The sequence below is a fragment of the Haliaeetus albicilla genome, chromosome 26, assembly GCF_947461875.1.
Source record: "Haliaeetus albicilla chromosome 26, bHalAlb1.1, whole genome shotgun sequence".
NCBI lineage: Eukaryota > Metazoa > Chordata > Aves > Accipitriformes > Accipitridae > Haliaeetus > Haliaeetus albicilla.
In genome coordinates, this window is record NC_091508.1 from 16221716 (window position 1) to 16249637 (window position 27922).

At 43.1% G+C, this 27922-nt stretch overlaps 2 protein-coding genes across 3 annotated transcripts; both read left to right on the top strand.

Annotated features, from left to right (window-relative positions):
• Nucleotides 1-399: 399 nt before the first annotated feature.
• PTGES2 (prostaglandin E synthase 2) lies at nt 400-6094 on the top strand. The gene is made up of 7 exons (XM_069772105.1): nt 400-653; nt 1743-1937; nt 2601-2656; nt 3265-3417; nt 3969-4169; nt 4493-4610; nt 5319-6094. Exons 1-7 carry the CDS (start codon nt 429-431, stop codon nt 5445-5447), a joined length of 1077 nt encoding a protein of 358 aa, XP_069628206.1. The 5' UTR covers nt 400-428; the 3' UTR covers nt 5448-6094.
• A 1227-nt stretch (nt 6095-7321) lies between these two features.
• Nucleotides 7322-27914, top strand: ODF2 (outer dense fiber of sperm tails 2). 2 transcript variants are annotated; one of them, XM_069772101.1, is made up of 21 exons: nt 7487-7533; nt 9266-9350; nt 10050-10203; nt 11612-11737; nt 12365-12535; nt 13987-14153; nt 15202-15331; nt 15631-15762; nt 16627-16701; nt 17698-17769; nt 18331-18447; nt 19346-19531; nt 20367-20476; nt 21165-21300; nt 21989-22099; nt 22762-22866; nt 23431-23589; nt 24489-24589; nt 25135-25297; nt 25657-25782; nt 26536-27914. In XM_069772101.1, exons 3-21 carry the CDS (start codon nt 10096-10098, stop codon nt 26707-26709), a joined length of 2469 nt encoding a protein of 822 aa, XP_069628202.1. In that variant the 5' UTR covers nt 7487-7533; nt 9266-9350; nt 10050-10095; the 3' UTR covers nt 26710-27914. The 2 variants fall into 2 exon arrangements, with proteins under 2 accessions (XP_069628201.1, XP_069628202.1); XM_069772100.1 differs by lacking the exon at nt 10050-10203 and having other exon boundaries at nt 7322-7533.
• The last annotated feature ends 8 nt before the right edge of the window (nt 27915-27922 follow it).

Here is a 27922-nt window from a genome sequence, read left to right on the forward strand (position 1 = left end):
CGCAGTGCTGAGTTGACCCCATGCTGTGCCCCAAGTAGGGAAATTGAACTTAATGTAATTAATGGACAACGAATAAGATGACGACTTTCAGCATGAAGGTTTGCGCTCGCACTGTGGGTATGTGCCGGTCAGAAGCAGCAGCCCTCATGGCAAGAGAACAGAGTATTTTACTTCCACTTTGGTATCTTCTCAGCGAACCCGGATTTTCTAATTACTGCGAGAGAGCGGGGCCGCGCTCTCCGTGGCTCTCCGCAGCCAGACGGCCTCGCCGTGCTCGCCCGCTGTAGACTTTAACGCCGTTGCGGCTTCTTTTACCTCAGCGGTGCGCCGGTGCCGCCATTCCGGGGGCGGGGGACGCGCAGAGGGGCGGGGCGGTCCCTTTAAGCCCCGCCCCTGGGCGCCCGCCCGCGCCGCGCCGTGCCGGGAAGATGGCGGTTGCCGGCAGGGCCTGGCGGGCCGCCGCGCTGCTGCCGCCCTGGCGGCTGCGGGCCCCGCGCCGAGACTACGGCGCTGCCGCGGCAGCAGCGGCGGCAGCAGCAGGAGGCGGCGGCGGCGGGGGCCGCCTGCTGCTGGGCGCTGCCTTCGCGCTGGGCGGCGGCGCCGGCCTCTACCTGGCGGCGCGGCACCGCCTGCGGGAACACTCGGCCGCTGAGGTAACACGCCGCCGGGCCCCGCTCGCCGCCTGAGGCGGCTCCCCCCCCCGCCCGCGGGCTGCGCTCTCCTTCCCTCCCGGCCGCTCCCTGCGGCTCCTGCCGTTTCTATCCCCGCCTGCTTCCCCGGGCGCTTGCCCTTCCCTCGCCCCCCAGCCCTGGCGAGGCCCGGGCCCGGCCGCGGCGCCGAGCCCCTGGAGACAGAGCTTCAGGGAGGGCGCGGAGCGGTTTCTTCCGTCTCTGCGGACCAAGCGGCTGCTTTTGCTCCGGTTTCAGTGAGGAAACCGCATAAAATTGTGTAAAGGAGGCCCCGGCAGCACTCCCTTTGAGGAGCTGTAAGGAATGCCTGTCAGAAAGCGAGAGCTTGCTGGGGATGGGAAGCAGCATTGTCTGTTGTTGCTTTTTCCCAGCACCCACGGAGGGTTGTGTAACCCAATAAATTGCAAATGAGAAGCAAAGTGAGATGGCTGCATTTGTTTTATAATGTATGACTAATGATTGGCATGGCCTGTCAGATCGCTGAAGTATAGCAGTGTTGGAAAACATCCCTCACCTACTTGATGCCTAGCTCTCTGTGATGCCCTGAGTTCTCCCTGTCTTGTCTTAGTTGTGCTCAGGTTGGTTCATCCTGGGAATCTGAACTTGGGCAGACACATGCCTAAAATCAACAGCAAGCTCTCTGCTCTCCCCACCCTGTGGCCTCAACAGAGGTTATTGGGGGGGGGGGGGAATTGGATTTAAGAGGCTATTTTGGTTTTCATTTAAGGATGATTAAAATATGGTTGTGTTTTTCTTTAGTTTCAGAATTGTGTATAGAGGGATAAGCTGTCTAGATTTAACTTCTTTTTTCTGGCTGCGAGTAGGAGTTTCCAGCAGATTAAATAGATGTTTAGAAAAACAGATATTTGGTTCCAGTGGAAGGTGAATATTTAAGATGCCATTTGAAGTATCTGTTAGCCAAGATATTGTGATGATCAGATGTTGAAACTGAATGTCAATGACTATGACTTCACAACGAAAGTAAGGGTGGAAGGAAGGTAATATTTATATTTTTAGTATCAAATGGAAGCTTCTGATCTCTTCCTTCCCCAGCTGCCTGCAGGGAGCCTGCAGCTCACTCTCTACCAGTATAAAACGTGTCCTTTCTGCAGCAAAGTCCGAGCTTTTCTTGATTATCATGGACTGCCCTATGAAATCGTGGAAGTGAACCCGATAATGAGGAAAGAGATCAAATTTTCTTCCTACAGAAAGGTGCCTATCCTGCTAGCTAATGCTGGAAGCCCTGTGGTAAGTCTTACTATGTTTCCCCACAAGCAGTGATTTGGATGCTTTGTCTCTGTCACATCTCTGTGGTTTATCACGTGCAGTGTAATCTTTAGATCATCTTTTAGTCTCTCAAGAGCCTAAGATTTGTTTCTTGCTTCATGGTTTTCTATGTCTTGGCCTTATTAGAGTTTTTTGCTGGCCTTTCTTACAAGGCATGTTGTTTGTGGAGTGACTAACGTAGTGATTATCTAGCTTCTATCAATCCTTATGCAGGACATATCATTTGTACCAGTGGTAATAGAAACTGCTTATCTTATGGGAAAAGGAGAACTCAAGAATACTGAAGATTCAAGTTGGCTTATTTTTTTATGTTGGTGTTGCTTTCCTCCTTCGCTGCCAAGAGCCTAAATCCAAACCCACTAGTATTGGATGTGTACCTGACCCTCAGGCCCTCTGTTGTCAAAATGAAAGACAAATTTGAAGTGATACTCTAAAATAATCACAGAAGAAATCTGAATGTAGGGCTGTCTTTAGATGTGCAGGGACTGCTGTGGAAATGCATGGGGGGAAAAGGGACTGCAGTACTAACTTGGAGCCTCAGCATGCAGGGGAAAAGGTTTTGAAGAATTTCCTTTTCAATTTCACCAACTTCTTTTAAAAGTTTGTTTTAATTCTGTTTTTCAGCAATTGAATGACTCTTCGGTGATCATCAGTGCAATAAAGACCTATCTAATTTCCAAGTAAGAAAACGGGATGATAGGAGAAGAGCTGAATGTGAATGGCCCTAGCAAAGCAGAGATTGAGAAGACTCTATCAGAGTCGGTCATAAGTACTTTGCTGACCTTGGTCTCTGAAGCTCTGGGTGTTTGGTCCAGCAGACCTGACCCTGGCTGTGATGGTGTGGATGGTGCCTATATATGTTGTGATGTTACCTTTCAGAACTACTCTTTTTTCAGCTGTGAGATTCTCTTTGCACAAAACCTACTTAAACATGGACTAGTGTTAGTCCTGGAACTAAGCTTACATTTAGCCAGTTATAATACCTAGAATGAGATATATTTGCTGTACCTATGACCTGTCCTTTACGTCCATGCTACAAAGCACTTGAGAATCGTAGGTAGTTTTATGCCTGCAAAAATTTCTGTTCTGACATAGACAAAGTTATATATACTAATAATAGTTACTTGCAAGTAGCTGTTCCAGTCTCTTTTCAAAACTTATTTCAAATAGAATTTGTGCACTTATTTTTAGAATAGTAAATTTTAAAGTGTGTATCTTTCAATCTGTCCTTTGCTCTTGCTCATTTTTGTGGCAGCCAGATCAGTGCTAACTGGGTTTCTGTCCACAGGAGGAATAGCTTAGAAGAGATCGTGTCCTTCTATCCTCCTATGAAAACTGTGACTGAGCAAGGCAAGGAGGTATTTGAGTATGGGAATAAATACTGGCTCATGCTGGATGAGAAGGAGACAAAGCGAATCTATCCTGTCAAAGAAGTGAGAGTGTAAGTGCTCTTAAGTTTCTAGGCTTTCTAGCCACCTCCATATGTTCTCAGGGATGATGTAGATACAAAATCCTGCTGGTGCTGACAAATCTTGTCACATCCCCATTAGTGTTTAGAACCTCAGTAGTTAGAGTCGTTTTGCTGCGTTTCTTGCATAATTTGACACAATGCTGTTAGGCAGCCTAGTTCCCACCATCATGGTGATGCTAGCCTTCAGTTACTTTGTTTCCTTCTTGACCTTCCCTTTATGTCACAGGGGAATGCTATGGAGTGCTGGTTTCCCTTTCTGCTTTAGTTCTCGTACTGGGAGGAGAAGCTAGTACTCTATCTTAGTCTTAATTTTAGTTTGAGATTGGAGGAGCCTTGCCAAAGATAATGATCCTGAGTGCATTTCAGAGAGGTCACCAGAGCACAAGGCTGGGCAGGAGTTTCTGGCACATTTGTCCTTGGCAGAACCTCTGGTTAGTGCCACTGTGATTCTGCCTGCCTCCTGTGACCCTGCGATCTGTACCTCATTCACTGAAAAATTTCTTTCTCTTGAATGCTTGTAGGGAAGAGATGAAGTGGAGAAAATGGGCAGACGATTGGCTTGTTCACCTCATCTCCCCCAATGTTTACCGTACCCCGAGAGAAGCCTTGGCATCTTTTGATTACATTGTCCGTGAGGGGAAGTTTGGCACCGTGGAAGGTTTCTTTGCCAAGTACATGGGGGCTTTTGCCATGTTCTTTGTTAGCAAGAGGCTGAAGAAAAGGTTGGTACCACTGAACACCAAGTACACAAGAGGAATAGCTCCTTAACCTCCTTAGCTGTGAACCCCAGATGTCAAAGGGCAGAACCTCAGTGTTTTAGACCAAACCGTTTAATCTTGTGTGAGTAACAGCCATACTTAAAGCTTTAATTGGAGGCTTTAATTGAACCCCTCTACTCATCTACTGTTTAATCACTAACTGCCCCCTTCACTCTCAAATACCTCCCTAATTCCCAGGCAAAGACCAGCCCATAAGATTAGAAATGATAAAAGGTTAAAGGAAGAAACAAACTAGTGTCTTCAAACTAGTTCTTCTCTTTATCCAGACATCACCTTCAAGACAATGTCCGAGAAGACTTGTATGAAGCAGTTAATGAGTGGGTAAAAGCAGTTGGCAAACATCGACTGTTCATGGGTGGAAACCAGCCGAACCTTGCTGACTTGGTAAGGGGTTAATTCCTGCATTTATTGTTAGGTGTGTTACAAATCATCCAGTTGCTCATCTGTGTGAAATGGTTCATACAAATATAGGCAGAGGAGGTCAGTTACATGAGATATATTGTCACTGTCCTTTGTGCAGCAATACAATTCCCACGTGAAGGAGACTTACATTTCCATTTTCCAGAGAAAAGTTTCCTAAGATGGAACCTGTGGTTCCCACCTGCAGGTGGGTGTTACTCATCATGTGGAAGCATGATAAAAGCAGGTTACAAGCCAGGACACTGATCTATCTCATGAATGCTGGTGAATAAAGCCTCACACCTGCACAGGTTTTATTAGACTCAGTGCTGCTGGGGTTTCCTTTGCAGGCAGCAGTGCAGAGTGGAGCAGGATTCATCCCCTGCACCAGCAGTTCTCCTTGGAATGCAAGTGAAGCATTTCACACCAGGGCTTCATGCAAAGATGGAATTAACTTCTGCCCCATAATTGCACATAGATCCTGATCTTTCCTTACTGTTTCCTCATGGAAAAACATGCATATTCTTAACTACCCTTCTGCCATTCAGTCTTCCTTGCTAATCAGAGTGGTGGAGTAGATGGTAGGACAGGGAAAGAGCCTGACTGGCAAGGCTATTCAGACACTCATTGGTACCCTAAGCCATTGTCCCTGCTGACTCTTTGTGTTGTTCTAATCTTTATCCTCTGGCACAGGCAGTGTATGGGGTCCTCCGAGTCATGGAAGGGCTGGAAGCCTTTGACGACATGATGGTTCACACCAAGATTGCGCCTTGGTACCAGCGCATGGAAGAAGTCATTCAAAAAGCTGAAGCTGCAGTCTGATGGCAGCTGCAGCTGCCTTCCTGAAGTACTTGCATGGTAAAAAACTTCAGAAGGAATGGCATTTGTTTTTTAAGAGTTGAATGGACTGACACGCAGGCACAGAGACTGTCCCATTTAGAATATCAAGTCGCAGTGAGCAGGAGGGATCCAGCTGGGTGTATGTTTGAACATGGTATTTAGAAGGGCGGGGACAGGTAAAAGGAAGGGATCTTGGATGCTGCTGGAAAGGAGAAGCTCTGAACTGAAGAATGCAGCAAATAGGCTTCTTTTAGATGAGAGCCATTCTCAGAGCGGGTTACTGTAAAAGCAAGACGCTCTTGGCTAGTAAACAGCCATATCAGATGGGGTGGGTCTGAGCAGCTTTTACTTCAGGCTGTCTTCCACTACTGATCCATGTTATCTGAAGTGTTTTCCTGACTGAGACACTGGATACTAGTCTTTAAATGACAATTTTTCCTGCAATAGAATCCTGTAAGCCCAGTGCTGAGGGAACTGGAGGAATCCACGGTGCTGGGAAAGGCATCCTTCCTATGACAGAAACGATGCTGCACTTGGCAGATTATATGCTTTTACTCTTCCATGTAAACGGTTCTTTCAGTACTTGATTCTGTACAATCTGCAAGGATAAAGGCTTGCTTCTTTCTGTGCCTGTTGTGAGATCTATGAATTCCTACCTTACCTGTTATGCTCAGAAAGCACGCCCCACGCAGAAATCACTAATGCAGAGCAGTTACTTGAAAGATTTATCTTGCTTGAAAGCTCTTTGGAATACCCCTGAAAATCAGTTTGGTTTTGTTTTGGAAAAAGAAGGATTAAGACATTAAGGGACATCTCTAGATGTTTCTGCCGTGCAAAAGTAACAAAGGATTTGCTGCTGTAGCACTTGGATTAGGAGCTGTTTCTGCAGGTAACGTTGGGAAATACGAAGTCTACTGAGCTGTGCTGGGTAGAAATGCCTGATGTGTGTCGTAGTGAGAGATGGTGCAGGTTTGAAAGGGAGGGATCCGCTGCAGCCCAAGGCTTAAGTTTCCTTAACTGTCAACTTGATAAAGTTCTGTTTCCCCAGAAGAAAGGGCAGTTTTTGGGGAAGCTGGTTTGTTTGAGATATTTCAGGTGCAGCTGAGGTTGATCTGTAATGCAGCTGCTTGCATGGTGTGGGTTCTGTTGGGGGGGCGAGGAGAGGGGGCACCGTTATTGGGTATAACAACAAAGGTTGTGATAGAGGTTGGTTGGTTGTTTCGCAAATGTAAGACTAGTTACAAATTCAGTTATGATCTGACAGGGAGGGGAGAAAGAAAACGTTTACAGTAAAAACAGCTGGGTTGCTGGTCTGTGACTTGCTGTATTTGTTTGTTAAAGCTGTTCTGTGCTGAAGCTGATGTTCCATGGTATCAAAAGAACACCGTTCTAGCAGGTAATGCTGCTTTAAAGAAAATGATACCGAACATGCGCAGACAGGATCTTGGAGGAACCCTTTATGATCACTTAAAATACCCGTCTCTGTGACCCCTAGATGGAGGACAAGTCTTGCACACCCTCGTGCCCCAGCACACACGAAATGTGGATCCGAGACGTCACCAGCTCGGTGAGGCGACATCTCTCCGGCCGCGCTCCGCCGGGGCCGCCGTCCTCACCCGGGGGCAGCCGGGACCCAGCAGCGCTCGGTCACCCGGCTGCTGGGGAGGGGGTGGCGGCCCGGGGGAGCGGGGCCGGGCTCGGCTCCCCGCCGGCGGCCCGGGGGAGCGCGGCGCCGGGTCCGGTCCGGCCCGGCCCCTCCGGGCCGCTTCGCGTTACTATGGCGACGGAGCCCGTTGCGGGGCGGGGCCTTGTGACGCGGAGACGGTGGCGGCGGCGGCGGGCCGGATCACGAGGAGGGTTTGAATCGCCCAATGGGGGAGCCGCGGTCGGCGGCGGCGCGGCGGCGGCCCCGGAAGTGCGGCGGCGCCTCCTGCCCCTGGTGCAGCCTCCCGCCGCCCCCCTCGCCCCGGCTGCGGGGTCTCCATGGCAGCGGCAGCGCCTCCCGCCGCCTCCCCGCCGCCGCCGAAGACCTCCTGAGGCGGCAGCGGACCTCGCGCGGCCCTTCATGGTGAGGGGGTAGGGGCGCGCCGGGCCCGCTGAGGGGGGCGGTCCCCGTCCCGGCCGGGGAGGGCGGGGGTCCCCTCGGCGTGTGGCCGCGGGGATGTCGGAGCCCCCGGGAATTATTTCTTCGGCGCCTTCCCCGCCGTGTTAGTAGCACCTCCTGTCTTGGGATGGTTCTTCCCGCTGCGAGGGAAAGCGGGAACTATCAGGCGACTTCAAATATAGGGCGGAAGGCGTGCTGGGTGTCGGGGCAGGCGTGGGGACGGGCTGCTGGGAGGGGGGTGTGTGTGTGCCACCCCTGGGGGTTTTCCAGCCCCGCCTGGGTAAAGCCCTGCTCTGACCTCAGAGCTGGTCCTGCTCTGACAGGAGGCTGACCCCAGACAAGGTCCCTGCCAGCCTGAGGTAGCCAGAGATTCTTTGAAAAGCCTCCAGAGACGGCAGGAGAGGTCACTTAAACTTCTGGAATAAACCTTGTTGCTGGCGAAAGCTGGGTGACAGCATCTGAGTTTCACCTGTGGTGATTCAAAAGCTCTGCCGAAGTTCTCAGTCAGTGCTGGAGCTGATGCGCACGTTTAGCCCTGAGGAGAGTTTAAGCTCTCCTCGGGAAGGAGAGGATTAAAACGCCCAGCGGTGTTTGGAGTTCTTCATAGCTAGAAGCTGGGGGACCCTTTTCCTTCAGAAAACCGTTGCTTCCTGTTTCTGACCAAGGGAAGTACGGCTGCATCTTCCCCTCTGTAATGTTCATAAATCTGACATGATATACAGGTGTGTTTTGTCTTAAACACATACTGCTTAAAAACAGATGCAGTATTATTAGTTTTATTTAGAGTAGGTTATTACATGAACCTTGGTAAGCCAACAAATTAATCAATGAGCTATAGCAAGTGATCTAAATTCTAGTCTAGCAGAAGTATTGTACAAAATCCTGCTCTACTGCATCACAAGCAGCACTTTACTTGTAACACTTGTCATTACATAGCAAATTGTGAAGGAGTGTTACCATAAGGTTAGCTAACTAAGCCTGATATACCACCACTTTGTCACTCCCCGATAGATATTAGTCCTTTGGAGATCCCTCCTCCCTCCCTCTCATTTCTTCCAGTCCCCCAAGAACCACCAGGCAAGAAGCTGCTCGTGCTGTAGCTGACTCCCAGTTCTGTGTGTGCTACTGGTTAGCCAACCAGTACTCATGTATCTGCTGGGTAGGCAGTGACCACATTGCAACACGAGTCTGTGTGGTGCTGGGTTTCCTTCGGCATGAGTGCTAATTTGGACACATCTCTTCAGCGTGCAAAACTATATAAACCTAGAATCTCAACATTTCAGTCAAGTTTTACAGAATTTGTTGATGATGGCAGAATTTAGGGAGGGTATGGTGTTTGGGAGGGGATGTACAGGTACCCTGGAACTGTTCAGACCTTTTTTCCTTATGAAACTGGTTAAAAATTGCAGTTAGAATTTGAAGGTTTGTAACTTTGGGTAAACCCATCATGTGTGATTGTACAAAACATTTTCCATTGTTTAAACCAACTTTCGTCATCAGTATGTAAGGAATTATAATCTCGGTCCTTCCCTCATCGCATGTTTGTCAGAGGAAGCCAGGACACGTCAACTTTTGTTGTTTGGGTTCATACATTTGATATGTTTGAGCTTGCATGTTGCCTTAAATCAAAAGGATGATGATGTTCAGAAATTGGCACCTTTTCCTATTAGTGGTCCTTTTATTATTTCTGTATCAGGTGTCCCTCATCCATCAACAATGAAGTGACTTCAGTCTCTGCACAGAGCACACTGTCAAGAAGAGCTAAAAGCTTTAGAATAACTGTAAGTAATTTTACCTAGGCTGACAAAAACCTTTCTGCCAGAATGAGATAAGTGCTGCTGGTGGATTTTTGTAAGATTTGCAATTGCATTATACCATTACCTCAACCAAAGCATCAAGCTCACAGGTGATGACTTTAACCTTGTGTCTCTAGGCTTTTCCACATTGTGTTAGGTATTGGTTAAGGTTATGCTTTTTTCTGAAGATTAAAGAAATGCCGTGATCCAGAAGCTTTTAAGCATTAGTTTAACTTCAAAAAGACACTTAAAATTAAGGATATATGAGTTTACCAGGTTCAGGTTCTAGGATGGAAGGATCTGATGGCTTCCTGTTGATTTGTCTTGACTGAACTGTTAAATTAATGCTTCTCTTCTTGCCACTTCAAATTTCTCTTCATAATCAGATTGTGTTAGTTACTGGAACCTTTGATTTGCTCACTTGCTCTAAGACTGTGAACTCCAATGACTCTTACAGACACCTGCTATCCGTCAACTATATTTGGTCTTTAATAACCACATTAAAAGCAAAAAATACCAGAAACAGAGAAATTACTTGTATTAGTCCTAGCTTTACAGCAAAATAGTGTGCAATTCAAAATGGCAGATGCTACTGAAAGAAACCTCCAACTTTAACCAAAGCTGGCCATTGTTGGTCTCTGGCATAGAGGGAAATGTTGTTATTTCCAGTTTCCTTATTCACAGGTTTCCTTTCATTGTATTGCCCTTTCCCGTTTGTGGGAGAAGAGCCATGAAGAACCGTTCCTCATCTCCCCCTTTGCACGTCCATGTGGATGAAAACACCCCTGTCCATGTCCATATTAAAAAGGGTCAGAAAACCACACCTGCAAAATGCCAGGTAGGAGTGTGTGGCTGGGTGTTTTTAAGGGCTACAAAGAGGAAGGTGAACGGTCCTAGAAGCACCACAAAATCTTCAAGGTCTGTTTTACCATTGTATTAGAACTGTAAGACTTGAATTCATATTCAATGGTGCATTTTCAGTAACATGTCTTCTGTGTTTAAGACAATTTAAGTATGATATAGAATATATAGTTACTTTTCATGTTCAAGTGTGTGATTGTGAGGAGTGTTGCTTCCCATGTGATGTGGTTTGGGGGAATTTTTTTTTTCTTTTGTTTCCTGGATTTGTGTCCTGACAATGGTTTTTCTTTGGCTTCATCACTATTTCTGTAGGAAGGGTTTGGGGAAAGGTAATATCTAGGTGTTTCAAATTCCATCTTCATTGTATTAAAATAAATATTTTTAGATAAAAAAAGAGTCTGGATTCAAACTGTCTTCTGGCATTAAGCACCTTCTCAGTCCTCTGAGCTATGCAGCAAAGAGGATCTCTTCATAGCCTTATCCGCAGTAGGTAGAAGGCAATACTGGAGTTGAGTATCTAGCTATTTCATATCCTCTTTTATAGCTGGATGTTTATGTAAAGTTGTTCTCAAGAGGTGATGGAAGTTGCTATCTCATTCTTCCTTATGTGCAAACATCCTGTTCTAAGCACTCTATTAATTTTGTGTTTGTTGCTAATGGCAAATATCATAACAGGCTAGGGCCTGACAGTGAGATCAATGACTCCTATTAGTTAATTGCCTGTAGGGAATATTTAGAACATCTGATTTTTCTGTAAGGTTAGAACTGTGCAAAAACACTTTAACTTTCCTTCAGTTAGAGCACCTCGAGTTCAACACAAGTAAATGTGGATTTATTAGTTGACTGCAAAGCAGGGAAAACACATCAGGGGCTTTTCATAACCAATCACACTGCACTGTTCTTTTTTCTCTGGTGGTGCTGTTGTCAAATGATATAGCTGCTCTTTTGTGAGTTGAATCTGGAGTGGAGAAGGGATCTCCCAGGTTGTTCCTTCTTCACGTGAATGGGTTGTATTGCAGTATATTTTGGTGTATCTCCATACAGAGGAGACTTCCTTTCCCCCCTCCCCGAACTCCCAGCCCTGGCCTACTGGGTAAGGCTCTCGTCACAACACAAGTGCAGGTATCCCGGTGATATAACAGAGTTGCTATGTGATAGAGAAGAATGTACTACACCTAGCCATACTGTCAACTGAATGTGCAATAACCTTTCCTTCTGGCTGGTGTTAGCCTCCTCTGATGGCTGCTGGCTTGTCTTATCTGATGTATCATGTGAAACACTATGTGATTTTTTGTATTAATAAACTTTCATTTGGTTTTGCAGCACCAAAAATTATACATGGTTCCTTAAAAGTCTGTGATTTATTTTATTTTCTCTTTCTTTAGCAAAAGCACAAACAGAAAATGAAAGGGGATACCATAAGCACGTGCCGAGCTGTGCGGGTGAAAACTAAGGCCCCCTGGATGCCCCCAGGCAAAACATCTGTCCGGGAGTCCACCTGCAAATGGGAGGTATGATTGATTTTTCTCTTTAAAACAAACTTTCAAGTTTATCTGAGATTGAAGAGAGCAGTTGTGTAGTGAGGGAGCTGGGCTGATCTGAAAGAAGGCTACTATCACCTACCATCCATTTTAAGTGTCTTCTTGAAATCTTTTTCACCTTTTAATATAGAAAAATTGGAAATTAATTAGCAGCCTATGGCCATATCGTGCCTTTCTGCCTCTAGAAGCCAGACAAATTTATTTGTTTATTGTAGTTTTATTAGTCCCCTTCAAAATCTCATCTGGAGGCACAGCAAGCGGCTGCTGTTCTTAGTCTCTTCCAAAGCATGGAGCATTTGTGTAGTATTGTGTAATATTTTCTTTCTCATGGGTTGATAGTTTTGCCATTTGTATTCCTGGCTCTTCCTAGATAAGAATTTGAATTTTCATTAATTTTTCTTCTTTTTCCATTCTAGTCTTTCTGCATTCTTGACCTTTCCCTGATGGAAATGAAAGAGCTGTTTACAAATTTTTTTTTTTCCTTACTAGCCCTATTGCAGTGATGTGACCTGGTCTCTGTTTGTGGCAGAGTTAGGGTTAGAATACTGTTATAACTTTATACTAAAAAAATTATGCTCTTCATTGCTTTTCTACTAGGGACCAACTCACCGCCTAGAAATTACACCTCCAGATTCAGAAAAAATGCTGTCAGTATTGCGCTTGAGTGACCTCTCTACAGATGAGGAGGATGCAGTTTACTGCAAAATGAACAAATATGAAAAGAAGTTAGATAGCCTGATGAATGTGGTGGGAACACTGAAGAATGAGGTGAGGAGATAGTGTAAAGTTACCTGCTTACTCAGGCTTTGTAGCTGATTGTTTGGCACTGGAGACTGGAGTCAAGTCTTGTTGCAATGGAAGATTACCCAGGCCTTTGATTTTTTTTTTTTTTCCTTCTTTTTTAAGCAAGCTAACCAGTCTGAGTTGTTTAGAAGAGCTGAACTATCCTAGGGAGAAATTTACTAAGCCCTACTATGAAACATTTTAAAATATTATCCATTTAATAAGGTATTGCTGTGCTTCAGTTTCCAAATAATGTCTTTTCCCAAGCCCCAAATCTGAAAACTGGTCCTTCCAGAAGGTGAAAACTACAGTATGGTGATGTTTTATTGTCAAAGAACCCACTTACTCAACAAGATTATTTCTTCTGACTCCGTTTCAAAAGGTGCAACCCAGTGATGTTGTGTTTTCCAGATAAATAGTCTCTTACATACTTGACATAATTTAAAAAGTGGGTAGGAGATGTTTCCAGATTTCATAAGATGCATTATTGTGGGGGAAAACTGCATTTTTAACTTTGAGTTAACACTGAGGGTAGCAAATCTTGTCGTCTAATTATTTTACTCAAAACTACATGAAGTTCAAATCAGTGAATAAGAATAGGATTTGAGTCAAGTAGATTCTTCTGTTAAGTGTTTTCCATTTTATTTATACTACAAAATTTAATGGAATTACTTGCATGATTGTAAAACAAAAATCCATTTTGATACTTTCAATAAGTTAATTAATAAGTTAATCTAAATGTTTGATGGTGTCACTTAAATCCATGGTGTAAGATCACATTAATTTTGTTAGCTTTAATTCTGTATAAGCCAGGGAATTGCCAGTGACCTTCTTTTTTTTGCTGCAAAAAGAAACAAGTCCAGTACAGTAGTTCAACCCCCCTCTACGTTCTCTCTTATTGCATATCTTCAACTGTTTGTAGTGCTCTTAACTGCCACATGGGATGCACATGTCATTCATGAGGAGCAGTAGTCAACTTCTGAGCCCCGTTCAGTTCTTGAGTAGTCTGTACACAACTCCAACCACACTACTAGCAGTGACACTGAGCTGTCACAGAATGTCCTGGGAAATCCAAAATGGGTAGATGGAAACAAAAATGCCAGGGACTATTTAGGTTGATTTCACCCAGTTCCCTGGATCTCACAAAGCAAGTGGAGCAATGGGAGGCATCTCCAGCATGTGGACTGCTACCAGAGCTCCTTTCTTGCCATGTTTGAGGTCTGTCACATGTCTCGTGGTTGATGACAATTTTTGGTGTTTGACTTAGAGCCAGGACACTTGTGTCTCCCAGTGTTCATGGGATGGGAGGTATTTCCAGGCAATAAGTGAGTTATGCCCTTCGTGTGCAGGAACAGCCTGGAAGTATCTAGGCAAAAAAAAAAATCACTTTAAAAGCACCTGGTTTGTCTTAAGTTCTATTTAAATATCTTCATCAGGCCAAGCTTCAGAAAAAGGAGGAACAGCAGCAAATGACAAAGCGTCTCCTTGAGGAGCAGAAAGAAGAACTGAATGAGGTCACACAAGAGCTGGTAGAAACAGAACATGAGAATACACTGCTCAGGCGCAATATTGAGCGCATAAAGGAAGAGAAAGATCTGACTGTGTAAGAAAGCTCCAGTTGTCTGTAGTTACTGCAAGTAGTGGTGTTTACAGGGCACCTACCTCCTTTATTGCTAACATTACTTGAGGCTGTAGTTTGTACCCTGGGTTGCAGTGCTGCTGAAGAACTGATGTTCTTGGGTTTTTCATCACCTTTTAGAAGGGGGACTTCAGATGGCAATAGCTGCAGAGAAGGGCTCTAGAATGATTATTGGAACGGAAAAAATACTGAGAGGAACCTGAGAGCGATTGGCTTGTGTGGCCTACTGGAGGGTCATCCTAGCTCTGCAGTTAATATCTTGAAGGTTAAGAGACACTGTTTGAATTGGGATGATACTGGTAGAGCAACAAATGAATAAACATGGAGCTGAAAACTAGAGGAGAATTTTTGGCCTTTGTGAAAATCACACTGAGAGAGGAGTGACAGCCCCTGAGAGGACTGAATCATTTTTTTTTTTTCTTAGTGACCTGAAGGTCTCCAAGTCTAATGTTTTTGTATCTGCTTTGTATCTAAAGAATTAGGGAAGTTTGTGTCTCCAGGGGGACACTAGTGTTTTAAGAGAGTTAGTTTTATTTTTTCCTTAAGATCACTTGGAAGTTAGTACTGGGTATTCCTTTTTCAGAAAACTTTGTGAATGCTTCTGAGATTAATAGCCCTGGCTAAAAACTTTGAGCAGTATATCTTGATGTGCTTTCCTATTTCATGTTCAGCCATTTGGAGTCTTATTTCTGGTGTGGCTTAAGTGACCAGGAAAAGCACAGCATTGTGTTTTGGGTTTAAAGTGTGTGCAGGCTTTTGTATAAGCCCAATTTGTCCCCCCTAAATTCCTGTTTCATAGCTGTGATCCTAGCAAGCTTCTGGTTTCTACTTGCTGCTGTCAGAAGAACTTCCACACTTGGAAGAGGGTAAATCTTAAGTAGTGTTTGTTTAGAGCTTTTATCCTCTGATTTGAGGGTTTATGTGAGTTTTAACCCAATCAACTGTATATCAGTAGTGATTGGTACAGCTGTCAAAGCTTCATGTTTCTCTGATGGCTTAATTCTCATTACAGGCTACAGAAAAAGTACTTGCAGCATGAGAAGGAGTGTTTGATGTCCAAGCTGAGTGAGGCAGAAAGGGATGGAGCAGCAGCAGCCAGGCAGATCCATGCCCTGAAAAATACAATTGGGAGACTCAACATTGTAGGTGTTGCCTTTTTTGTTCTTGCCTTTGCTATATTGGCCTGTTATATGGTTGTCTTACAAATGTAATATTACAGTTGCTGATCCAGAAAGTTATATGGAAAAGTGGAGGTTTTTAATATGCTTAAGACGTTTGCTAGTTTTGTTTGGAAGTGGGGTATTTACTTGCAGCATCCAGTCACCTTCTGCACACGTGGTGCTGACTATTTCACTGCTTATGCTTGTATCAGCTTCATACATTAACTCCAGGTGAACAATTCCTCTCATTTTTTGTTGTTGTTGTTTTGTTTTTCCTCTAGGAGAAACACATGAGCAGCTCAGACATTAACACACTGACAAGACAAAAAGAGCTTCTGCTCCAGAAATTGAGTACCTTTGAAGAAACCAACCGGACACTACGAGAACTTCTCAGAGAGCAGCAAAACCGGGAGGTGAGCAGTGCTGTGTGCTTGAACACAGGAGGCTATGTTGTCTTGCGGACTGAAGTGGAGTTTGAGAGCTTTTAACTGCTCTTTTTTTTTTTTTTTCCAACCCTTCTGTTGACCCAGTGTCATAAAGAGTGGTTAGGTTTTTTTTTATCCCTGTCTACGTCACACAGTAAGACTGACTTTTCTGCTGTGAGGATGTTAGAGCATCTAAGTCTTTGACTCTATTAAAAGGTATAGATGGGCACTACTGTGTTGCCAGCATTTTCTCATCTGGATACAGCTGTATCTGCTGATCATGCTAGTCTGAAACGTTACTGCTACAGTTGCGTTGGCTGAAGTCTGAGGACTAGACAAGGCCTTAGCTAATGGGAGCCTAAGGATGTTCAGAGCTTTATTTTTGTAGGCTGTAAGAGCAATAACAGAGAAATTGTAAACGGTTCTGTACTGCTTGTACAGAACAATTCTATACTGCTTGTAAGAGCAATAGAGAAATGAAATTGCTATTCCTCTTGTAGTTTATATTCCATTTGAACAAAAGCAGGCTGATGGTAACAGTTCTTTCAGCCACCAGTGAGACTGAATAAAAGGACTGAGTTCTTCCACAGGACTTTCCCTGAGTAGCAGGAGAGTTCAGAAAGATCTTAAATTGCCATCATGCTTTTTATTATAATCTTTGACTGAGAAGTGGGAAAGCTTTCTGAGATGGGTTGATATGTGAAATATTTAGCAAATTTGATGCTTCTGGGTATCTTCTGAGAACTGCTGCTGCAACTGTGAGGAAATGGTTGATTTGCCCAGCTCCATTTAAAGAATCTGTATAAAATTGACTTTTTAGTTAACAATTTTTCTCACATATTTCTTTTGTAGAAGGATGTTCAGAAGATACTGGAGCGGCAAGGAGCACTGCTGAAAAGGCTGGCTGACTCAGATGCAGAGAAAGCAGTAAGCAAACCACAATCTCTCTTTTTTTTTTTCCCCCTTTTTTTTTTAAATGATAAAGCAGAGAGATCTAAAATGACAAGCTCTTCTTTGTCTTGTATTCAGCTGTCAAGTCTTACACTACTGCCTTTTAGACCAATAAAAGATACTTTGGCTTTTGTGGTAATCAGAGCCACTACATTGCTCCTCTGGTTAATAACCTACATTTCAAAGTGGATAGATTTTCATAGCCTTTGAAATACGGGAGCTTAGAATGGGGATAGCACAACTGAGACCTACATATAAAAGCACCATTAGGATTTACAGGTCTCAGCTATGAAGGAGAACTTAAGCCTGTTCTTATGTTTAAGCACAAATGATTCTGCTTACCTTTTCTTATGGTACTGAATGTACAAAGCAAAAATTGTACTACATGTTTCTTTAAAAAGAAAACTCTGAGGGTGGGAGAGAACAAATATCTACTGCCAAAATACGCCTGATGGTCAGGATGGTCAGTATAGAATTCTTCAGTTTGGAAATCATCTTACTGTTTATGTATGTTTATCATGTTATCCTTAGAGATAGAAAAGCATGAAGAGGGTAAGCTTTCTGTGTCTGCTTCTGTCTCTGAATGAGCGAGTGACCTGGTGCCAGTTTTTGTTCGTTCCCTTATCTGTAAACTGAGAAAAAAGTTCTTACATTGCCACAAGTTACAAAACTTGCTGTGAGACATAGGTAATGCCCTTTTATGTCTGTGGAGTATATATTCCTGTCAGATGCTCGTTATTGACCGGGTATCCTATGCCCTATTACACAAATGTATGTGCGTCCCTTTTGCTTTCTGCTTGAGGAGAATGCAGCCTGTTTTTTTCTAGCACTGAGGATGCTGTTGCTGCGGATACCAGACAGTGCGCTGTAGATCAGAGGGTCTCAGGAGGGAGGCAGTTACACCTCTTTCCCTCCAGCTGCCAACCTAAATGTGTTTGTTACTTAACATCTGAGTGGTGTTTGTTTTCCCAGCAACTTCAGATGAGGCTTCAGGAGAAAGAAAAAGAAGTGGACAATCTTACCATTCAGATACAGGCAGAAAAGGTAGTTCCCTTTTTCTGTGTTCTTCTCCCTGCTCCACCTTCCAGTAGTCCAAAATATGGGTTTGTATTTGTAGACGGTTACTTTTTAAGGGATGACTGGCTTGCTTATAAAACTAGACAGACAGCTACCAATTCTCACACACTTGTGGATTCTGTGTTCTGCTAATAAGACACCCTTCACAAGGATGAATAGGTAGTATTCTCTTTGCTTGGGCTGAATTGCCTTTCTGTTTAAGGTTCTGTTGATTCCTGATGTCAAATTCCAGTCTGTTTCTCTGTTCAGGAAGTAAAAGGGGAATGTAGGGGAAGAGATCAGATATAAAGGGTGTTATGCCTCAGAACAAATCTTTCAGGCCAGTCATTCACATGTGATGTAAAATAAATGGCTACTCATTTGTTCCCCATTTTGTTGGAGTAGAACAGCTGTGAGGGTCCATCTGAGGAAAGTGGAGGTAGCTGGAGATCGTTCAGTGAAGAAATCTGAGACTGCTACATATTATAAAGTGTTTCTTCTATTAGCTTGTTGAGGAAAAAGGTGTGCGTCTTGTTGCTTCTTATTTAGGACCAGGCAAAGACAGCATGCGAACTCTCCAAATCTATGGAGGCTGTGAGAGGCCATTTACAAGCACAGTTGCGAAACAAAGAAGCTGAGAACAATCGTCTGTCTATACAGATACGGGTATGTTTTCAGTGGTCCCTGGGGATTGTCTCTTCATTTACTCTCATGAACTGAATTGACTGACAGGGGAAGTAGCACTCACCAACTATTCTTCTGCTGTGTCTGGTAGACTGAAATAGTGGCTGGTGATGTTTATGCCACTAACACACAGCATACTTTTCAAATGAAGTAAGAAGAAGAAAATCTCTTCACTTTTGATGCATGAGGCAAAATCATAGCCTTAAGGTCTATGTGCATTAATTAGATTTTTTTTTTTTCCTAAGTTAATTATTGCATAATTATTTAAAAGATGGCTTTAATTTAGTCAAGCATCAAGACAGATTGTAAATTATTTAATTTGCTTTCTGGGAAAAATGCTGTGCCATGATTTCCTGTATTTGATCACACTCATGCATGCTTTCTACAGTATTAATGAGGAGGCGAAAGTTCCCCTGGTTTATCTTGTTCAAAGTCTTATGTTTAACATATCTATTGATGTTGTGATGAACATATGTATGTTGATGGTTTAGAAGAGCTTTAATTCTGTTAAGCTATATAGCTGCATAAAGCAACATTATTATATGTGAGCCTTTCAATTAATAAAGAGAATGTTCTCAGGTAGATCAAAAGACTGGTAGACCAGTATTTATCTTGGTCAGGAGAGGAAATAAGTATTTTAGAGAGCAGCTTATGAAAGAAGAAAGGAAGACTTGGAAGGAAAGGAAGCCATGTCATGCTGACATGCCTGTCAGCATTACAACGAGATTGTGTAGATGAAATGTGATTGCAAGTACCCCCAGGCTGGAGGTTGGGGGTTTATCCTAGCTCTCTCCATTGTTTCTAGGAAATTAGTTGCTGCTTTGGGTATGCAGATATAAGGACATTATTCTGTGTGGTGTGTTTTCTCCCCCTGCTGCAGAATTTGGAGCGCAGTGAAGCTCAGCATAAGGCAGAGGTGGAACATATCATGCAACAATTGAAAGAACTAAGGCAGAAGGCAGACCGTGATAAAGAGGCCCTGAAGAAAGCCATCCATGCACAGAAAGAGCGGGCAGAGCGAAGTGAAGAGTATGCAGAGCAATTAGCTGTCCAGCTAGCAGAAAAGGTACCTGATAATACAGGAAGAGAGACCTCATTTCAGATCATGCATCTAAATCTTTCACTTCTGGTAGCAGCCCTGGGGAGAGTCTCTGCTTTCAACTAATGAGATTTATTTCTGTCTTGATGCTTTGGCCCATTTATGCTAAGTTTAGGACAAATCCAGTTTTCTCAGCTGTCACTATATTCACTGCATGTCCTTAACTTAGGACATAAAATAATTTAGAACATACTAAACTAGCAGATCTGTTTTTTTGCCTGGTTCTTTAGAACCATCTGAGGGTTGACAAAAGCTGATAAAATAAAGCATCGTGGTTTTGGCTGAAAATTCTGAATAGAGTTGGCTGCTAATTGAGAAACTAGTCACAGAGCAGAAAAGTACAAAGACTTAGAGTTGTACTGGAATTTCCTGTTGAAAAACAACTGAAGGATATCAGGAAAAAGTAGAAAAGTTAGGACTAAAATCAGAAGAGAACATGGGTTTCACGCTACTTGATTGGTTTCTTTTTTCTCCACTGTTTTTAGAATTCCAGGCACCAGAGCCACTAGTAGAATCTTAGCCATGCTTTGTATTTATGATAGTTCATCTGCCTTCAAAGAGGATGCTTCTTTCACTGCTGTTATGTCTGTTGGCTGACAGTAGTGTTGGAGAACACCTCTCTGAAGGATCAGGAAGAATAAAAATAAATACTTGTCCTCAATATGTTAAAAGTCTTAGTGAAGTCTCTGCGTGCATCATGCTTACCCATATCAGCATCTCTGCATATTGTCTGCATATCCCATGTCCAGTGACCTTTTTTTCACCCTTGCTCTTTTCCTCATGTATTTCTTTTGTTTGATAGGACAGTTATGTTGCTGAGGCACTGTCTACTCTGGAATCCTGGAGGAGTCGCTACAACAAAGTAGTAAAGGACAAGAGTGACCTTGAACTGGAAATGGTTACACTGAACAGGTTAAAATAAAATTAGTGTGGAGAAACAAGCATGAATGGGGATGAGTTCTAAGTTCAAGGATAATTTAATTGAATAATTTCATTAAATTGAATAATTTAATTGGATTGCCTGTAAATATCCAAGCAAAACCAGCACTGCTTAAGGGCTAGAGCAGAATTTAGAGAGAGATGTGGCTTCTGCTGCTGACTTGCCACAGCAAAGGCAGGCTTTTTAAGGGTTTGCTGACCCTTAAAGCTCTGTTCCTTTGCCATTTTGTAATGCTTTGAAAGAATTAAGGTTATCTCTCTTTTGAGGTCTGTTTGAGATGCTTGAATGGAAGGGATTAGAAGAGATAGGCAGTATAGTTTGTGCCAATTTTTTTGTGAAGGTAAATAAATATGTTGGTATCACTGCAGTACCACTGTTGCTGCAGGAGAATATAGGTAGGTACGAGACAAGAGAGAGGTACCTCTATCCTGTGTATCTTGGAGGCAATGTATCTGGGCTCCAGGGGGACAACTCAAGTTAATTTCCAGCAGGTTAAGAAGATTGAGGTGGTAGAACAGTGTAACAGATAAGTGTGCATATGTGACTGGAGAAGGAAGATGAAAAGATAGGGAAAAGCCATGTTTCTGAAGCTAATTTTCAAGGGTTAGGAGTCTTATTCTTTCTTGTCACTTAAGGATTAATTTTCTTTCTGTATGGCAGCCGTGTTGCAGACTTGCTGGAACAGCAGACAACCCTGGAGGACAAGATGAGGGAGGACAGAGAAGCTTTGGTGGATAAATTGCATCGACAGACTACAGAGACCACTTCTTTCAAAATGGAGAATGAAAGGCTAAAGGTCAATTATTCTAGGGGTTTGAAGCTGAAATGCTAGGGAAAAAAAAGGAGAAATTATAACAAGTTGCTTGACCTCTGAGGACAGAATTAAACTGCACCCATTGCTGCCATTTATTTTCAAACCAGTTTTACCATAACCTGAGTATGACAGGGCAAGTATGCCGGAAAGAGACATAAAAGAAAGAAAGTGAACATTCTGAGATGACTGGGTTTCTTCCACGTTTTGGCTAGGAGTATCTCCAATCCAAATACTGTTTCTTCCAGCTGGGATCTTACATCTTGTCCTTACATCTTCATGCTGCTGGCCAGAGAACAAACAACAGTAGCTCATGCAGAGAGAATGGTAATCTCCAGAATAAAAAAAAATGGCTGGTATTTTTCTCCTGTCAGCTCTTACCACTGTGATCTTGTAGGTGACCTACATTATTTTCTTCTTGGAAAGCTAGGCATTGATCCAAATAAGGAGTGGCCCTAATCCAAGTAGCACAGCTCATTCAGGCAAGTGGAAAGACTGCACATCCATCCCAAACCTTTGTGCCCTGCTGATGTAAATTTGGTAATCCACTGAAGTCTGGAAAGTTTTACCAACTTACACTGACAAAAGTATTTTTTTCTTAGTCTAGACAATGTTAGACAGCTAGCGTGGCATTTACTTCCAAGTGCTCAATGGAAGATGTTTTCTTTTTTAGGCTAGTGTGGTCCCAATGGAGGAAAAGCTGAACCAAGCGCAGATGGAAGTGCAGCAGCTCAAGAGCTCTGTTAGGAACTACGAAGGGTTGATTGAAACCTACAAGTCACAGGTAGGCATCTTATCAAAACCTTCAGCCCTTGCACAAACATGTTTTCTCCCTTCACTGTTGTGGCTTATTCTGTAGTGCCTTAACCCTTTGTTTGCTCTTGGAGGATGTTGCAGTTTCATATGGCTTTGGTCCTTTTGTCTTTATTAGCCTGATTTTTACTCAAATGGCAGCATCCAGACTGCCATGTGCTGTATGCCAAAGTGTGGAAGTCTTGCCTTCCTCACTATGTGCTGATAACTTGGTCATTAGGAAGAACTGACTCCCACAGCAGAGATCTTGATTAATGGAAAACAAAAGACTGGTTTTAATTACTTCACTTTTCCCTGCTCCTTTTCAAAAAGTAAAGGGGAATAGTGAGATGCTTTCTTCTGACTTTTAGTGTGCCAAGTACTGTTCCTTGGCTGCTTTTTGGGGGGGAGCGTTTTGCATATTGTGGTAGTAGGAAGACAAGGCAAAAGGGGAGAACATTTGGTGGAAAGCCCAAATTGTCCAGGTGGCAGAAGCAGAAAGTGAACTTCCAAATATAGTTCTGGAGTGGTGGTTAGTGTGGCAGGAAACTTGTTGCTGATCCTTGAGCAGTTTTAGTTACTCCAAAGCATTGCACATTTGTTGAAAACTACATATAGCAGATAAAGTATGTGGGGTTTTTTTTGAATGTCCAGGTGTTGAAGACCCGAATAGAAGCAGATGATGTGGCAGCAAAACTGGAGAAGTGTGATAAAGAGAACAAGACACTAAAGGATGAAATGAACAAGGAGATTGAACTGGTAACTATTCCTCTAAAGACTGATATATTGTAAACATTCATGGATCTTAATGTTCTGAATGTAGTGAAAAATGGCTATGAATAGGAAATAAAAGGCTTATCTGAGTTTGCCTTTTCCAATAGTTTTTCTCAGGACTTGTTCCTTCTGCAAAATTTATTGAATATTTAGCAGCTTCTTTTTTACTATATGGTGTTCTTCAGGTGTTTAAATTGCTTAGTGTGTCCTTTGCTGCAGAAATAGTGGTTTAGAACAGCGGACTATGCAGGTTACACCATTGTCTGATGTGGAACAGCTGTCCTCAAAAAAGAGCTTGTACTTCTAGTAAAATTGAAGCCCAGGTTCCAAGATACTCATTCTCTCTCCATCCGTAGGGAATGCCAAATCCTAAGAGAAAGCCTTTTGGAGTAGGAGAAGACCTGAGGCTTTGAACTCCAACACTGGCCAAATATCCGCACAGTCTCATCACGGTTGCAGACTAACAAAGCTTCACTGAAGTTGAGAAATTTTTTAGTCTTGATCTTATGAACATTTGAAAGTTCCTCATGTTCTCTTCTTTGACTGTAGGCGCGTAAGCAGTTCCAGAGCCAGCTTGCTGAACTGGAAAAGCTGCCCGAGATACTAAAGATCACAGAGACACAGCTAGCAGAATGTCAGGACCAGCTTCAGAGTTATGAGAAGAAGAACGTGGACCTGTCTGTCATGATTGCAGATCTTCGTCAGCGGGTAAGGGACTGGCAGAAAGTACCTGCAGCACTGCAATCCGCAAGTCTGAGACCAAGATGAATTTCTAATCACAGGAAGGTTCAAACTGCGTCTCTGTTTTCGTCTCTTTTTGAAAAGATTAAACGTGCACTGCAAAATAAAGGTGTGTGCTATGTCTTTGTGCAAGAAGTTAGCGGTGTAGCTGGTAGCATTCCTTACTGTTTGAAAAGTTTCTCGTCCCTCAGTGCAGAACCTTATTGGGACTTGAATAGCAGCAGTGACAACACTTGCTAATGCCAACACTTGCTTCTGTTACTTCCATTATCTTGTCAGCTTTCCCTCCTGTGGTTGTCTGCTGATAGTGCTGTCTCAACCTTGTTTTCTCACCCAATTTCTCACTTAATTTCAGGTTGTTTTCCCAGTCTCTGTTTTTTGTCCCCAGGACTGCATAGGTATTGCAGGGCAATTACAGACAGGCATGACTTCTACAACCATGCCTCAAGATGCAGCAAATGATCTTGCAGTCTGACTGCTTTACTCTGATTGGCTTGGAATTATAAACCTTCCTGGTATTTCAGACTCTAATGCCTTTGTGGGCTGCTGTCATGTATGTGGCTGCTTTTTAATGTGTGTGCTTTGCTGTGCTTACAGGTGGCTGCTCTGCATGCAAGCGTTTACAGACCTGGCTTTTCATTTGCAATACGGAAGAATTTCTTCATACCTTTCCAAACATTAACTGGAACCACCAACAAAATAGATGTTTTAGTGCTTTGCTTTTCTATCCACTGTTCCTTTTCTGGGGCTCTCCAGAAATTATGAATTGAGCATGTTTCCTTCTGGAGAGCTGCACATGTTTTAGGTGGTTGGTTGTGTGTGTGTAGAGACTACTCTGTAAAGTAATTACTTACTGTAATTTTTAGATTGAGCTCCAGGGGGACAAAATGGAGATGACAAGAGAGAGGTATCAGTCTGCCCAGGAGGAGAAAAAGCAGCTCACCTTGAAGGTGGAGGAGCTAGAAAGGTTAGAAATATTAGGCTTTCTTGCTCTCTTAACCTTCCATTTCCATCCTCTTCTCATGGTTTTTTCAGGGGATTGAAACAGCTTCAGTCTTGTTCCAGTTCCCCATGTGCCTCCAGGGTTCTGTGCATTTGTTTATCCCACAAGGATCTCTAGTAGCATTCCACTGGAGAGAGAGTTATATGTTTTTGCAGCACCTGTTATGAATGTTGTTAGAAAGGATGATGGCTTACATAGCAGATAAACCAGCTCCTTGCCCAATCTAGCCTGACAATTTTGAGGTTACCTACATATTACAGTATTTTGACCCGTGTTTCTGAATTCCTTTTAGTGACATTGTCTGGGAAAATGCAGGTATGTGGGTACTCTGTATGTCCTTCAATCTTTGAGATTTTGATGTGAGAAATGGAGAAGTGTTTCTTGGGGCGCTCACCTTTCAAGGGGGAATAGAATCTATTCCCAGACTAGTCAGGACCTGACAAAAAGGCAGACTGAAACACACTCCATTTAAAATGAATAGGTTTCCTTCCCTTATTGTCTTAACCTAGAAAACTAGAGACAACGAGTGCCCAGAATATAGAATTCCTTCAGGTCATAGCAAAACGTGAGGAGTCGATCCACCAGTGTCAGCTGCGGTTAGAGGAGAAGACCCGTGAATGTAGCTCCTTGGCACGTCAGTTGGAGATGGCCATTGAGGATGCCAAAAGACAAGTAAGTATTTTCTTGTGTTTGTGAATTTTCCCCAAACTACCTAGGCTGTAAAAGGGGAACAGCGAGAATGCTGGAAATACCTCCTCAGCCTATGACCAAATTCATGAAAATCATCATGTTCAGTGAAATACAAATAATAAAATGTGCTGGTACTGTTTGTCAGCACTTAAACCATTGAAAAACTGAACCCTGTGCTCCAGTTTACAACAGAAGAGAGGAAAACACAAAGACTGAGCTGCTGCTTATGTATGAGAATGTGTCCAATTAAACTTGATAGGGCTTTTGTGGGCAATAGGATAGGGAAAAATCATTCTTCCATAGACAACCCTTTAATATGGTTGTTCTGTTGTTACACGTAGGTGGAACAAACTCGAGAACGAGCAACGTCTAGAGAGAGGGCAGCCCAGTCCAAGATGTTGGATTTGGAGACCCAGCTGAGTAGGAATAAAACAGAGCTGAACCAATTGCGTCGGAGCAAAGACGATGTGAGTGACTTGCAAGGGATACTCTTGGTGTGCTGGTGGTGTCCTGGCAGCAACTGGAGTCCATAAACCAAGGTCCTATGGACATGCTGCAAAAATCATGCAGAGCCATGTCTGAATGTGACATGTTGTTTTATCTGTCCATGACAGATGTGTGATATGACATGTCTGTTACGTCACTAATTCAGGAATGTGGACTCTCATTTGCTTGTTACTTATAGCAATGATCTGAATGAACTTGCTCTAATCTTACATGTACGTGTACGAAAAGAATCAGACCTTTCTTCAAATGAGATTTGCACCAGATACCATGGGCAGATTTCAACTTCATTTACTGTGCTTGGTTATCTGAGAGAGATGCAATTTCTCTTCTAGAGGAAATGATTTCGGAATCTTTCATGATGTCCTGTTTACCCTGTTTGTTACTTGAGTTTTACTTGGAATTGGATTGGCACATGGATCAGTTCAAGTTGCTTTTCAGAAAAGAATGTGTTTAATTCCCCATAACTATAGCTAATCAGTTTCAAAAGCCAAACTGATTAGCTGCTTTGTCTCTTGTTTTTATCAACGGGTTGCTGAATAGAGTTGGTAATGAGCAGAACAAATTATAAATATCATAGCACCATCTATGGTAATGTGATCTACTGCTGTGCTAATTCTTGCTGTCTTCAGCACTTTTGGGGAACAGTTTAAGTTTAGTGTGAGTAGAATGAATGCTACTGTCTTTCAGCCTGTGTTTTGTGCTTCTTTATGTAGGCAGAGCGCCGCTATGAAAGCCGCCTACAGGATTTAAAGGATCGGTTGGAGCAGTCGGAGAGCACCAACCGCAGCATGCAAAACTATGTGCAGTTCCTCAAGTCTTCCTATGCTAACGTTTTTGGAGAAAGTGCCTTGCTGGGCTCTCCCAGCCGCTCTCGTTCTTCTCCATGAGGACAATGCTCTCCTTGCACCTCTGGTTTTAAGCACAAAAGGAGCCCTATTTCAAAGCCATATATTATTTAGAAAATAGGTTGGCATTTCAGGGTCACTGTCAGGAGATGTTTTCCTCTTTTCCTTGCAGCATGAGATGATAAAATGATGGTGGCATATGTCCTAAGTGTGGGCTATCAGCAATACCGGATTGATGCTGGAGGTCTGTGTTACACCATAAACTGTGCCCCAAAACCAGATAGTTTTGCATATGATGGAAAAGGTCCTTTTCATCCTGGAAGGTCCTGATGGTTTCATCTGTTAAAACCTTTCAGTAGTTTGTTTAGCATGTTAATGTTTATTAAGAGCTCTTTTCCTTTTCATGCTTCCTTTTTCATTCTGTTTTTGTGTTGGGGAGATCATGTGGGGTTTTTTTGTTTGTGTGTGGGATTTTTGTTTGTTTGTTTGTTTGTTTTTTTAACTATTGATACATTGGATGGTGAGAGAGGGTCTATCCACCAGAAGTGTGCAGCTGAAAATAACTTAAGTGCCTGGGCTCTACACGTACAAGAGATTATCTCCTGAACCACCACAGCATTCATAAACAGTTTTATACCAGAAATAATGATTTTTTTTTTTTTTACACTTCATTCTTATATATTCCCTGATCCTCACCTTTTTTCCTGAGCGTGATGCTAATGTTGCTTTACTCCTCTCACCCTGATTTCCTGATCCTGAATATCCCCAGGACTGAGCCAAAACCATCTGAATTCAAAGGAAAGATTGTGGTTTAACCTCAGTGGCACTTCAGCTGGGGTCTTGGTGTGAATGCCACACAAGTTCAGGGTGTGCATGAAATACTGACTTGGTCGTAAGCCAATTAAAGAGCAGCTATGGATACTCAACTTCTTCATCAAACTTGCCTGCACCTTCTGGAAAATCGGGTGTTCAGTGTGTTGAGTCCCTAAAACTCATGTGTGCTCTACTGCCCTTTTCTTTCCAGTAAATGATTCTTCTGGGGGCAAAAATTTACATTGTTTTTATTTTTATCTCTTTTGTATGCTATTTATGTGCGATGTGGTCATTGGGCAGTATTTCTCATGAAGGTTTTCTAAGTTAATTGTTTTTTGGGAGTTCTGCAATTGTGTGTGTGTGCATGTTTAACACTTCAAAAATCCTAAAGGTGCTATGGTAAAACAAACAATAAACTACACTTTAATTGGTTATGTTGGGT